General features: G+C 54.7%; 1 protein-coding gene across 7 annotated transcripts in view; it reads left to right on the top strand.

Moving 5' to 3' along the window:
• The window catches only part of RALGPS1 (Ral GEF with PH domain and SH3 binding motif 1), a 227,364-nt gene that overhangs the window by 186,134 nt on the left and 26,531 nt on the right, over positions 1–14,699 (top strand). For 3 of the 7 annotated variants that reach the window (XM_027614311.2, XM_027614310.2, XM_027614309.2), the window contains exons 12-14: positions 10,885–11,011; positions 12,274–12,431; positions 14,619–14,670. In XM_027614311.2, coding sequence (XP_027470112.1) covers positions 10,885–11,011; positions 12,274–12,431; positions 14,619–14,670 — 337 coding nt within the window. Of the gene's footprint in view, positions 1–10,884; positions 11,012–11,160; positions 11,234–12,273; positions 12,432–14,618; positions 14,671–14,699 lie in introns of those variants that run through there. The other 4 variants (XR_003523545.2, XM_027614312.2, XM_027614316.2 and 1 more) reach the window with 3 other exon arrangements.

The raw sequence follows: 14,699 nt of genomic DNA, 5'->3' as shown, positions 1-14,699 counted from the left end.
CTGTGGGTCAAGGCAGTCACACAGGCTCACCCAGGTCCAAGGAGAGGGGACGCAGACCTGACCACTCGACGGGGGCAGTGTTGAGAATTTGTGGACATGTGTTAAAACCACCACACCAGCTGGTTCGTGGTAGGGAAACAGAGGCTCAGAGATGATGATGGTGGTGATGGTGGTGGTGGTGGCAGGAACTGGCATGCATTGAGCTGGTACTCGCTGCCAGGCACTGTTGTAAACGCTTCCTGTGTGTTCACTCAGGACCCTCACACCTACCCTATGAGATGAGGGCCGATAGCCTTGTTCTTTGGGGGGAGGTACTGGGGCGTTCACCCCCTCATCTCTCGTATGGAAGAAGGAGCAGAGCCAGTTGCTAAGCTCAGGGGTCTGGACTGGTCACCTGTATCCCATGCGTGGAACAAGAGGGATGCACTTGAGGGTCCCAGAGCACCCTGGACTCTGCCCCCATTGCCCTTTGTGTCTATGCAAGTACAGTAATAGAAAGTACAGCGTCTATGCAGTCATCACTGCCTTGGATGACAACCTTGGCACATCAGGCCTTTCCTAGAGACACTTTTGAGTCACACACTGTCCCTGCTTAGTTCTTGGAAGGCCGGTTCTGTGTAAGAATCACAACTCCAAACTTGATTTGACATTAAATCTTCTTCACTCCCCCTAGCTGGGGCCTGATCTCTCATGGTCAGGGTTCGGGGTGCTTGGCCTTTCTCCCCACCAGGACTCCCTCTGTCTCTGTTGGCTTGCTAACCTTGGGGGCTGGGGCGAAGGACACAGTCTTAACAGTGGGTGCTGGTGTCTTGGAACCCTCCAGGTGACAGTTGGTGTACTGATGCTTCTTCACATGAGCACTTTCATGGGTTTTTCAGAGGTCCCCAGGTCCCTTGGCCCGGGCATGTGCCAATCCATTCTGGGACCACTGCAGCCCCTTCACAGAGTCTGTGCCCCCTGCCAGCTCCTTGCTGCTTGGGTCCCTGCCAGCCCTTAACTCCATGCCGGCTGTCCTCACAGGGGGCCCAGTGTGGTCGGTGGGAGGCCACACCCAGCCTTGTCCTGACAGGCCTGCAAATGCAGCTAGCCCTGGTGTGGCCACCGCTGTCCACTGGCTGGGGCCATGTGGGCTCCCATGCCTGAGTAAGGCACTAGGAGTCCCCTGGTCTCCCAACTGCTGGGGACATATTTCAAGCTCCCGAAGTGGTCTGTGGAGACCTCCCCCTCCACTGGAGAGTAGTGAGCAGAAAAAGCACCCCATGGGTGAGGGTGGGGAGTCCCCTTTCCATAGTCTCCCCCGTTAGCGCTTTTAGATTCTCAGGATGAATTAAGGAGCTCAGGGGAGGCGCTTGAGAGCCGAGAAGCCAGTGTCTGCCTCTCCACTCTGGAAGTTCACATCTGCTCTGTTCCTCATCTCTCATCTTAGTCAAGGTCAAGCAGAGGAACAGAGATGCCAGCCTGCTTCCATCCCACTCTGCTGCCATGCTGTGGCCCAGCTCTGCGCGTGGCACCAGTGGCTTCCCTGGCCTTGCTTGCTCTGACTCCAGGGAGAAAGCATCTGGGCCTCACCACTGTCGAAGGGGGATCGGATGCCATTTTTCAGAAAGAAATGACCCAGGGCATTCTGAATGATGTGTGAGCCAGATCTTGGCTTACGGTGAGGACCCGTGAGAGCTGCGTGTATGAGAAACAAAGAATGTGTGTGACTGTAACACTGACCGGCTCCCAGGCTCGCCCATGAAACCTGGCCTGAGAGGACTTTCTGTGCACAGGGCCTCATGTCCCCAAGTGCCAGAGGGCAGCCCCGGGGAGGGCAGCACACACAGTCCAGAAGCCAGGAACCCCCTTCAGCCCATGAGCCACGTGCACCACGTGCTCTGATGACGCTGTCAGAAGCCTCAGATCCAGCCATGGTCACACCCCTTCTCCAACACAGAGGGGCTCGGAAGGCCAAGGAGACTGGACGCCGAGCTCCCGGCAGCCCAGGCAGAGGCTGGACTGGAACTCGAGTCTTGTGACTCCGAGTCCCCTCTGCCACAGCTGCCTCCCATTAACTTCCAGTGTGCAAGACTTGGAAAGTAGCCCGTGAGCGGCCGCCGGCTGCCAGACTGCTTCAGTTGAGCAGTGCAGACCCGGGGCAAGGACGGGGATGCTGCTGGAAACCCATGGGAACGAGGCTCCCCGTCCTCCTCTGCAGAGCCCGCCCCTCTGTAGCCAGAACCCCATGCCTGGCCCGGACGGCCCTCGCCTCCCTGAGCTGGTGCTGGTGGGAGACTCTGGTCAATAGGAAATCCCATCTCATTCCTTAGTTACAAGTGGATGGGTGCCATGAAGGCAAGTGCAGGCCGCTGGAGAGCGAGGGACTGGAGCGCCTGGCCCCGAAGATGGGGGTCACCACCCTCTCTGAGAACTCAGGACATGTGTGCCGGCAGCACTGGGCCTGCATCTCAGTGGAAGCCCTCCCGTTGCAAATTGAACCCCTGGCGAAGGGGGCAGGTCAACAACTCTTGCCTCCATTTCTCCCTTCTCCTGAGAGAAACATCTGGCTGAGCAGAAGGTCTTTTCTGGAGTGTTTCAGGCTTGCCTGCTGGTCCACATGGGTGGGCAGAGGAGGATGCTGGCTCCTGGCGCGGGCCAGCCGACTCAGGTGGCAGGCTAGGCCCCTCCAGGTTGCTCTCCCTAGACACCTGCACCCAAGGGAAGGAGTGTCTTCCAGCCCCAAAGATGGGTGCTGCCTGCACAAGGCGCCTCTGAGGGGTAAGAAGTGACAGCTGAGGACGGGGCTGCTGGCCAGGAAAACAGTGCATCGCTTCTGACGCCTTCCATTTGAATTACAGTGAAGCCCAAGGACTCATGAATCTAAAATGACACTTTTCTCAAATATTTGTTTTGTTGACCCTGGTTCTACATCACCACTCCTCCTAAAAATCTCTACACCTTCCCCTCGTTAAACTCCAGGCCCCTCACATGACCCTGCAGCTCTGGCTGCCCCCTCTTCCCCCCGCCCCCCACCGCACACACAGTCCCCGCCCTCAGCTCTTCTGCCAGGCTGGCTCCCTGCAGTTTCTCTAGTAGCTTCTGTTGTCTGTCATCTTGAGGTCTTTGCCCTTGCTGCTCCTTCTGCATATGCCACTCAATCGGCTGGAACTCTTGGGCCAGCCTGGATGTCAGACCCTCCAGCTCCTCTCCAACCTTCCCGTGTTCTCAGATGCGCAGCTCGTGGCTCCGCTGCTCACCCGCTGCTTGCCCAGGCAAGCTCCTTAACCCTCCTGACCTCAGGTCCCACATGGTAGCGTCGAGATAACAACCATGCCTAGGAGGCAGTGTTCTTGCACCTGTGTAAAGTCTTTAGCACAGGTTCTGGCACCTGTAGATGTGCAAAGTAGACCAGCTGTTAAGCATCACCACCATCATTATTGGCGTGGTAATCGTACTATTGGTGTAGTTATTGCTCTTATCATATCTGTTATTTCTTTCCTCCTATCAAAGCATGGGTCCCTCCCCGGTGTAATTATCTGCATAGTTGTCTTTGGCCCCCACTTGACTGTAAACCCCATGAAAGCAAAACGTCAGCTCTCTAATCCAGTCTGGCTGACCAGCACCTGGCTCAGGGCTGGCTCAGGGTCAGGAAACCTTTGCTTCAGGAAGGAGGTGCTGTGTCATTTCCTCCTCACAAGGAGGCTGCCGGGTCAGGCCACTGTTCCTGTTTTGCAGATGTAGAATGAAGCTCAGAGGTGCCAGGTGACTTACCCAAGGTCACTCAGCCTGCAAGTGGTAGATAACACCAGAGCCCACATCTGTCTGCCTCTGGACCCTGAGTTCTGAGGACCATTCATCATCCTGACTCCCGCCCACTACAAAGCTATTATTCGAAGGCCCTGGGCTCTTTTCTCTTCAATCAATGAGTGGTCTGTTGGGCAGCCTGTTGGTTTCTTGAGAGAAATGTAATGAAAACCAGATTTTTTTTCAACATGATATCTCGTTCCCCACAGAGACTGTCAGTTCTCATATGTTCCAATTAAACTGCTAAAGAAACAGCCACTTAAAGAGCTTTAAAGATTATTCATGGAAAAATTATGCTGAGGAAAAATAGAGCAATCCTCTGAGATAGTCAAGCCACATGGTCAGTTTTTCCAGCTGTTCGTGCCATATCGGGCCGGGCAGTGGGGACCACACTCTGCAAAGCAAGGCCAGAACCCGGGCTCATTATCACTGCCCCTGCCCTTGCCCCAGGGGACATGGAGAAACAAACTTGCCAGCTCCCAGCTGAGAAACGGCCCCAGAAGACACATGTCCCTGGTGATGTGACGTGGTGACCACCCCAGGCTTAGTGGGGCAGGAACACGAGGCCTTTCAGTAGCAGAGAGCGTCACTTACTGGCAGAGAAGCCACCCCGGTCCTGAAGTCCCAACTGAATGGAAATTCTTCTGCTTCAGCGTCAGACCAGGCTATTGGTCAACAATACAGGGGATGGGCGTGGCCGAGACCCGGGGCACCCATAGCAGCAGCAGCTTGGACGCTGGACCCAGGCAGATCACAGCCTCTTCTGCTTGGGCCTCCCACCCTTCCCCTCAGCCGGGCTGAGGGCCATCTGAGGCCAGGCAGGCCTCCCAAGGCCATGCAAAGCAGCAAGAAGAGGGAGGCGGATCTGGGCTTTGTCCTGGAGGGAGAATCAGGAGCCGAGCGGAAGAAACCAAGGGCGCGTCCAGAGGCGTGGGAGAGCCGGAACATGCAGATCAGCGCCGGGATTCGGGAAGCACGTGGAGACAGGTGAGAAATGGAGTGAGCAGGAGTGAGTGGGACAGCCACGGAGGTTATCAGAGAGCTTTGGAGAGTCCAGCTCTCTAGGCACAGCACGGCATGCACGGCCAGCTGAGGGAACGAAGCCGGCACCCCTCCAGCGCGTGACCTGATGTGCCTCGGATGTCCCTTTAAAATGGCAACTGTAAAATTACCAACTGCCTACGAGTCAGTGAAATAGGATGTTCAAGTGTTGGGACAAGCCTGGCATGCAGCTGGTGCATAATAGATGTTTGTCCTCTCCACCTTCACCTGCAAGAGTAGCAGTTGGACCTTACGAAACACACAGTTCCTGGAGGAAGTACCACCTGCTTCTGTGAGATCACCTCACATGTGACACTGTCTCTTCTGCCTCGGGTTTTCACCAATGCCCAACCTTTGAACTGCTAGACACCCCCCTGCCCTGCCACCACTGGGATAGCAGTGTACCCCTGGGTTGAAGTCCAGCACGTGGCAGCTGTGTAAGCCCTGGCTTTCCCACCTATGAACCAGGGCTGCTAGGAGAACCCCCCACATGGAGGGCAGCACGCCCCCACAGCACGGGCCCCAGTCCCCGGCACGGAACACTCAGCCATAATTATCACCGTTATTATTACTATGACAACACAGGGAGTCAAGTTCCACTTCAAACCACAGAGGGCGGAGCAATGCAAGCTGACCTTTACAAAATACTTTCTGAACCCATGGTGGGAGCCAGCCAGGGTGAGTCAGGCAGTGTAATCCCGCGTCCATGCCGCTGATAAACAAGGCGAATTCCACCCTCTGCATGGATTCATTTATTGAGCAATATGTGCAAAACAAAAACAAAGCAGGATGGCTTCCATTCTTCCCTTTCCTCTCTGGAGCAACCACACGAGACGTTTCCTCCAGGACGGAGCTTGCTTTTGTTCCAACTTTTGAGCAGAATGTCTTCACTGGGGTGCGTGTGAGAATCACCTGGAGAGCAATGACCAGACCCACTTGAGGCCAATGAAATCAGAACCTCCAGGATGAGTCCGAGAAACTCCATTTCTCACACTCTCTCTCGATGCCTCTGCTACATCCCCTGGTTAACAAGTAGAGCTGATGACGGTGTGGGACACCTTCCTGGGAAGCTGCACAGAGACGCTAAGCTGAAGTACATGTCCTCAAACATGTTCTAGGCTCAAATCTGAAAATCCCGGGGAAGGTGTCTGTCCCTATCCGGGGCCAGGAGCAAGGCCACATTGGTCTGGCATTGGCTCCCCTGTGAGCCCTTCGGGGGCGGGAAGGGGGATTCCTGGAGGAGGTGTTGGGTGGGTGGTCCCAGGTGTCTACTCCATGGATTCACAATGCCTAGATGACATTGCCAAACAGCTCCTGACCTTGACGCTTGAGCTCTTGAGCTGCTGCCTCCCCATTTGTGAATTAAGGCTAATAACCTGGATCTCAGAGGGGTGTTGTGTGGGTTAAGTGTGAAGGCACGGCAGGGCCGCAGCATGACACAGATGGCACAGCCCAGTGGGGTGATCGCAGGAGAGTTCCAGAAAGGGGCTATTTATAAAGACGCAGGCAGGGTATAAGGACCCCCAAGGACAGCACAGCACCCCAGGGCTGGAACAGGAGTGCAGGGAGGCAGAGGTTACAGAAACCAGAGTAGAGAGGACTTGGGGAAGACTGCTGCCTCTCTGGGTGACCCCAAAGGAAAGTCTGGAGGAGATGGTACCACAGACTCTCTCCTTCCTCCCCGGTTTCTGGCTAGGGCTCCCCATTGACCTGACCCAACAAGGAGCTAGAGGGAGGGGAGCCCACTGACCTAGACCCCATAGTGCAGCTCCCAGTTCATAGCACAGGGTGGAAAAGGGTGCAGGACAAATCTGGAGGGCAAACAGAAGATTCCAGCACAGCCCCTGGTACACAGTAGGCTTCCACGTGTTTTTAAAGTATTCTCATTTTAAATAATGAAATATTGAACATATAGAGACTACCCATTGTACCCACCATCCATATTTAACACAAACTAACATTTTGCCATATTTGTTTTATATTTTTTTAAGTAAAATAACGTTACAGATAGAGCAAAAGTTCCTCTTACCCCACCCTTCCTTTCTTCCCTGTAGAGGTATTTACTCTCCTGGGACCGCTTTATGTTATTCCTGTGCAGGTTCTCATATTTTGCTGCATATCTACTCATGTACAAACATATATACTCTTGTTTTGCATGTTTTAAAATGTTTACAAAAATGGCATCATGCCTCAAAATAAACATCCTTTGGCACCTTACACTTTCCACTCAGCATATGCTTCTAGGATTTAATTTGTATCGATACCTATAAATCCAGTTTCTTCACTGTTTTTTTGCTCTGTAGGATTTGTTGGATAAATAGACCACAGCTGATTCATCTGTTTCCCTCCTGAGGGGCATGTAGACTGTTTCCACTTTTTTTGCTGTTATACACAGTGCTACACTGAACATCCTTGTACACGTGTCTCCTTGTGCATGTCTGTAGGAGTTTCCTGAGGGTGGATTCCTAGAATTGGAATCACCTGCCCACAGAGGCATGGTATCTTCACCTTTACTCCCCATTGCTACTTGTTTTCCAAATATTGGACACTCCCCTGAGCCAGCATTCCCATCCTTTCCCACCCTAGCCAATACTTGATATTGTCGGGCCGATTAATTTTTTACAATCTAATAAGGTAAGAGTGTTTTTTCTCACTTTTACTATATAATTTGCATTCCCGTTACCCCAGTGAGGTTAAGCATATTTCCCTGTAGTGACTGGTCATGTGGGGTTCCTCTTTTGTGACTTTCCCGTTTGAGTCCTTTACCCATTTTCTCTCTGTGGTTTGTCTCCCTTTACTGATAGTTGAAATTCTTTATGTATCTCAACACAAATGCTTTGCCGGTGGTACGGTGACAGATCTCTTCTGCCAGACTACAACTTGCCTTTTAATATCGTTTTTGCTGTCTTTTATTTGTTTGTTTTGGTGCACAAATGTTTTATTTTAATGCAATCAAATGTATTCAATTTTTTTTAAGATTGTATTTATTTATTTGAGAGAGAGAGAGCGCCAGCAGAGGGAGGGGGAGAGGGAGAGGGAGAAGCAGACTCCCCACTGAGCAGGGAGCCCAATGTGGGGTTGATCCAAGGTCTCTGAGATCATGACCTGAGCTGAAGGCAGCCGCTGAACTGACTGAGCCAGCCAGGCGCCCCTGTATTCAATTTTTTTGTCCTTTAGGGTTTATGCTTTTCTTTCTTCCCCCAAGGTCATAAAGATTGCCTTATTTTTTTCCCAGTAGTTTCGCATTTTTGCTTTTCACATTCATGATGTGAATCCATTTGTGTAATATACGGTGGGGGACTCTAATTTCATCTTTCTCCACATGGAGCCCAATGGTTCTAGTGCCATACACTGCAAAGACCCTCCGTTCCCCAACTGATGTGTAATTCCACCACCACGACGAAGCAAATCTGAGCTCTCCCTTCTGATTTACTGAACTCTTTCTCTATCCCTGCCCCAAGACCAGACTATGCGAATCACTATTGTTTGGTGTTTGGTTCTGATATCTGGTAGGGCGAGGCCTCTACTGTTCTTAAGAACTGTTTTGGCTACTTCGTCCCTTTTTTCTTCCATTAGGATTTTAAGATCAGCTCAAATAGGTCAGGCAGTGTATGCACACCGTGCCATTCGCAGTTTCAAGCAAGAAAATGGCGTGCCCACCTTCTCATTTTTTCAGACACTCGCGAAGCCGTGTGGGGGTTGGATTTCAGAGGCTCAGACTGGGGGTAGAAGATAAAGTATGGGGACTCAGACCAGGCAGTGGCATGAGCAATGGGTACGAGGGAATATACAGAATCTGGGGGCCTTGGCAATTGTGTATGGCAAGCGAAGAGGAGGTGAGAAGGGAAGAGGCAAGTCACAGTCCAGGAGAAGCCGAGACAACCCACCCTTCCAGGCCAGGTGGCTAAGTGTCCGGAGTTGGAGATACAGGAGGAGGTTCCAGGTTCAGCCTTCCCTGAGCTGAACTCAGGGTACCTTACAGAAGTTCAGATGGAAATGTCCTGGATATATTGGTTTCAGGTTCAGAAAAGTATACATTTCAGAGTCCTCAGCATATCTGGTGAGTTAAAAGCAAACCAAAATCAGGAGCCAAAGAGGGAAGCCTGTGTAGAAAACACCGATGTGGGAGCTTGTTGGAGGATAAGGGGCTTGTGGACGAGACAGAGTAACAGTGATGGAGAGGCACAGGGAGAGGAAGGAGAGCGAGACATCATGGACACCCAGGACGTACAGCATTTCGAGAAGGACTGGTCACTAGCACCAGATGCCACAGACTCTGGTGAGAGGGACAACGGGTGTCCCTTAGTTTCACAAAAAGGAGGTCAATGGAAATGTCACTGGGTATGGAAGCCAGATTTCAGTGACTTGAGGGATGGGTGTGGAGGTGGAGGCAGAGCTACAGGGAGCACAGCCCTCTGAGGGGCCGTGACTGGCCAGGAGGAAGACGGGGCCAAGGGACCCCACTTCACAGAGAAGGGGAGACAAGGGGGTGTTTATAGGCTAGGGAAGGGGCCAGGGAGAGAAGGGGAGGTGAAGGCATGACTTCTCAGAGAGAGCAGGTAAAGCTGAGGAGGAGACAAGTCCCAAGCCCCAGGCCCAGCAGGGAGGCCCGTGTGGATGGGGCCATGGATAGCAGTTGCAAGGCGGGACCCGGCAGCTACGGTTTCCTCATGGAAGTGGAGAAGGGGCTTAAGGCCAGAGGGATTGGTGGTGGGGTGTGCGGGATCTGAGGGAGGAGGTGTGTGCGCACTGCCGGATGTGGACGGGAGGCAGAGGTGAGCCAACAGAGAAGTCCGCGCCCCGGACGATGTGCTTTCCCCTCCTGAACCTTCTGGAGTGCCAGAAGGGAGCTAGACTTTCTGCAGCTACAGGCTGGACACAGGGCTCATTATTTAGGACATGAAAATCAGATGAACCAGGCATGCTGGAGGACAGGGAACCCTGAGGTCCCTTGTGGATCTACAGCATCATATGGTGGAGGATCTGAAGCCCTGGGTGGACCTCGCAGGACTTCCAGGAAAGTTCCCCCATGTGGCTAGGCAGCAGCGCATTGACTTGCTGTATGTTGTGCTCCGCAGAGAGAGGCCAAGCTCCTGTGTGGAAGCTCAGGCTCTTACTTCCAGCGTCTGTCCCAGTAGCTAAGGCTAGACTGGCAGCCGGGGTCCCCTCCCTTCAAGACCTCCCTTCCTAAGCCACAGAAATAAAAGGGTGCAATAGTGGTCGGGACCACGCCACACAAAGGATTCTGCCTCCATCTCTGCATTTGGCACTCAGTGCGGTTTGTGGCCCCAGCCCGCCGGCTCTCATGACCTCCCGTTGATTCCATGACTAGGGCTGAGGAGGACATGGTAATAATTATCAGAATCAAACAAGTAGGAGTGCTGTCTGTGAAACTCTCATGACCTCCCAACCACCTGCAAGGTGAGCTGAGTTATTCCCACTTTTCAGATGAGGAACCCGAGGCTCAGGTATCAAGTTAAGTAACCTGTCCAAGGTCACCAGGCAGTAACTGATAGGCCTGGAGTCTCAGCCCCTGCCTCCCTAGCCATGCCCTACCTCGGTAAATCCACTGCCTCAGCCTGAGAAGCCCTCCAGCCCCTTTGGTTGAGTGAGCAGAGAACAGTAAGTGGCTACAGGGACACAGGGCCCGGACACTGGACTTGGACTCAGAAGACACACTGTTACGTCTCGATGCTGTCACCCAGCTGGGTGGCCCTGGATAAGTGTTACTATGGGGAAACCAGGCTAGGCTGCCAATCCCCACGCCCACCCCCACCTGCATCCCCCACTTCCATCCGCACATTCGCCATATTAGCCAGTGGCACTGCCTGGTCAGGGCGCCGTGCATAGCAGGACACCGGCCATTTTGACAGTTCAGAGGCTAGTTATCCTGCCAGTGAGGGGTCAGTGTCTCATGAGTAGAAAGCCACGAGGCTTCTGTGAACCTTGCCCTGCTTACAACAGCTGGGCCTGGTGCCTTACCCCACCGGGGGCCCCTTCCTCTGAGCCTCCCCAGCCCAGCCCCCACCATTGCTCGCTCTCTCTCTGCTCTGTTCACAGGCCCCTCCACTGGCTCCAGTTCTGCAAGGTTCAGCCGGCGGCCCACCTGTCCTGATGCATCTGTTGCTGGCAGCCTCCCCACGCCCCCTGTCCCGAGACACAGGAAGAGCCACAGCCTGGGAAACAAGTGGGTGACTGAGCAGCGCCCCCCACCCCTTACTGTGGGCTCCAGACTGGGCTGAGTGTGGGGCATGGGCTCCAGGGCCACTGGGGATGCTTGTCCGCTGGGGGGGCTCCCTTATCCCTCTGATAAGTGCTCTCTGTGTCCCTCCTCAGGCTGGCACGGGCTCAGGAGGAGTTGGAGGGAGGGCGGCTGCTGCGGGTGTGCTGCTGACGGGTGTCACTGGTTCAGGAGCCAGTGGAGGAAGCATGTGGGGAAGTGCAGGGAAGCAGTGGTGGGATTCCAGAAAGTTTACCCAAGCTCGGTTAGTGCCTCCCTTATGGAAAACTCCAGAGTCCATTGGACACCATGACTGTCATCCAGGACATCACCAAGTGTCTCAAGGCACCTGCCAGTGTTGGGGCTCCGAGTCTCTACTTGCCAGTTGTTTCGGAAAGCCTGCAGAACAGTGAACCTGCTGCTGGTTCACCCGGCCTTATGGGACTGACAGCTGGGGGGCACGTGTGGACCTCATCATGGCCGGGCCAGCCATGCCTGTGTCCCCGGGATGTTGGGCGCAGACTCTTGAACAGTTGGATCCCCCTTCCCCTGTTCTTCCCGACCCTCCTACCCTCTCTCCCTCTCTCCCTTCCTTCCTTCCACCACTAAGACACAAGCCTTAGCCAGCTCAGGCTGGCCCTGGAGTCACTCACAGGCTGGAAGGGAAAAGGGCTGCTCTCTGAGTGTTAAGGGCTTGCTCTGGGTTAGATACTCTGCCACGTGCCTGTCAACGTTATGTCACTGAGCCCCTGCAGGCCTCCAAGGTAGGTGCTGTATTCAATACATTGTAAGAAGGAGTCCTGTGAGGGTCAGTCGGGTGAAGTACTTTGCAATGGTGGTGAGTAAGGTTGGAATAAGGATTTGGACCAGATGTGTGACTCCAGAACCAGGCATGCTGCCTATACGGTCACGTGCTGCCCCTTCCCTTGTGTGGCTCCATCGTTCACAAGCACTTCCCGCTCACTTGAGCCTTGTCATCATCCTGAGAGATGCAGGGCAAGTGTCGTTAGTCCCTATTTGACAGATGGAGAAACTGAGGCTCAGAGAAAGGATGCGACTTGCCCAAGGTCACGCCATGAGATAAGGCAGAGCCCACCCTTTTACCATGGTTCTGGGTGGAAGTCTTTTTCCTTCAGCAGCACCATCTGCTCAGGACCCCAGGGCAGGTGTAGTCACTGTTACTCCACAGATAAGGAGCTTTGCCTTCTTTCTTCCTTTCCATTTTCCAGTATGATGTGTCAGTTGAGTGTAGTTGAGAGTAAAAGTGCGACATTCCCATCGGAGAAAGCGAGGCACCTGCTGGACGACAGTGTCCTAGAGTCCCGCAGCCCCCGCAGGGGCCTCGCCCTCACCTCCTCCTCTGCCGTCACCAATGGACTCTCCCTAGGTAAGCGTCTCTGGCCTGCACACGACGGCGGGCGGGCCACAGTCCGGTGTGTGCTCCGTGTCTGTCTCTGTCACTGTGCAGCGCCCGGTGGCCCCCCACGCCCCTCAGGAAGGGCTCCCTACAGGGGTCGCCAGAGCCAGGGGGGGCCTCTGCTTCCTGGTCTCCGGGGCTTCCCCAGGTGCCCCGAGCACGGCAGGCAGGGGGAAGGAGCCGCCGGACGCACACCTGAGACCCGCTGTCATTGGTTGGCCGCTGCCAAAGCCTGGTTGCTGCCCCAGCGTGCAGAGCCAAGTAGGGGGAGCTGCCTGGGGATGGCAGCTGGGCGGGCCACCGGGTCCCTCTTGTGTATTTGTCTTCACACTGAGAAGCCAGAGTCAGGGAGGATGAAAAACTGATCTTCAGGGATAAAATTGCATGTCTGAACTTCAGCCAGAAATGGTACTTATGTCCGTGGAAGGAAGAGAAACGGAATCGCTGAGGTCAGGATGGAGAGAGGTTGAGTCAGAGCCAAGTTCACTCTTGTGCTCTGGTCACAGGCCTGTCCCCCTGCAGCGCCCAGGTCACCTGTCATTACTACCATCACACAAGGACACTGTCCACTGGCTGTGCCCATTCAGTGTGCCTGTGCTTCCGTAGTCTGTGTGTCCGTGTGTCTGTCTGCTTCCCTTAACAGGGAGCCCTCCCAGGGCTGGTGGCGGCTTAGGCAGTTGCCAGGCCGGGGGTTTGATCTGGTGAGGTCTGCAGGGCTGGGGGGCCCATGAGCCCCGGGAGGAAGCGGGAGGAAGGGGAAGAGTGCTTCCTGTGAAATGAGGCTGGTATCTGAGGCAGTATCACTGGGTGCGGAGGGGGGAACAGCTGTCTCCCACCCCCAGAAAGGCTGGGACAAGCAAGGTCTCTGTCTGCCTTCTGGCCTGGGAGGAAGTCATCCTCATTGGATCCAGTCAGGGGTTTACGACAGCTCAGGACAGTGCAGCCCGTGGTTCATAGGTGTCTGTGTGTTGGGGAGAATTCCGGGGTCGGTATGTTGGGGAAAGGTAAGCGGGTCTGTTCCCAGAGACTTGAATATGCCGATGGGCATTTTGGATCTCCAAAAAGGCAGTAGAGTCTGCAGGTTCCCCCTGTCTGGTCATGGAACACTTTTCCTTGGAGTGTCCTGGAATGGGGTAGGGATGGGGAGGAGGTTCCGAGGAACCAGTCTGGGAAACGCCAGCCCCAGAGCCTCCAGCTGGGCAGCAGGACAGTTGTTTTACATCCGGGAAACTTTCTGAACTGCGCCTGAGCCCAGGCCTTGACTCAGTTTTCTGAGTCAGGCACAATGCTGTCCAGTATCCAGACGGGATCACCAGGCAGTTTGGTTCTCGGCTCCTCTTCTTGGGAAACTCAGACGTTTTTCTGTATGGAGCTGAAAGCCCTGCGTGCATGTGCCCTGTTTGGAGCCCTCGCCACCTGGTGACTCCCAAGGGGCCTGAGACCTCCTCCATCCCCCTCTCCCCCTGCCCAGAGTTGGTGCCAGCAAGCAGCCCTGGCAGAGGCCGAGGTGAGGCACCTGCAAGGTCTGAGGGAGAGCACAGAGAACTCGGCAGCGTGCAGTGACAGGTGTCCTTGTGGCCAGAGCTGGGCCTTGGAGAGCAAAGGGGCAGCCAGGAGAGGTGGAGCCACTCTCTTGTGTATGCTGGCCGGGAGGTGAAGGGCCACTTCCTCAAGGCTTCTGTGTCGTGCCAGGCCGCTGCTGTGACAGTCCTGGCCCTTGGGAGAAGAAGTGCTCATTTGGCCCCTGTCCTCACTGGGTGAGGCTCATTCTAGCACAGGTGTCACTTGGGCCAGGAGGGAGGCAGTGGTAGGGCCAGGCCAGGCCAAGACAGAGGCCAAGGGTGCAGAGCCTGCTGGGCCAGTGTGCAGGCAGCTGCAGCCTTCGGCAGGCGGCGGGGGGAGCAGTGGGAAGGGAGTGGAGGACCTACCCGGGAACAGTGGGAGGGACAGCTCTTTTGACCCTCCCAGGAGAGCCAGTCAGAAGTAGCAGCAGTAAAACCCCGAGTCACATGGATGCCCACAAGGTCAGAAAGCTGTCTCTCTGGCACTTCGGCGGAGCTCGGGCCTGGGCCTGCTGACCCAGGAGAACAGACTCCTCTGGGGTTGGCCCCTCTTCTGCGAGGCTGCCACGCTCATTGATCTGTGTTCCTTTTCCAGGCAGTAGTGAGAGCTCAGAGTTTAGTGAAGAGATGTCTTCAGGGCTGGAAAGGTGAGTGTGGCCTCAGCTCAGTCTCCCTC

This window comes from Zalophus californianus, chromosome 13 (genome assembly GCF_009762305.2).
Source record: "Zalophus californianus isolate mZalCal1 chromosome 13, mZalCal1.pri.v2, whole genome shotgun sequence".
NCBI lineage: Eukaryota > Metazoa > Chordata > Mammalia > Carnivora > Otariidae > Zalophus > Zalophus californianus.
This window is presented reverse-complemented; position numbering and strand designations above follow the sequence as displayed.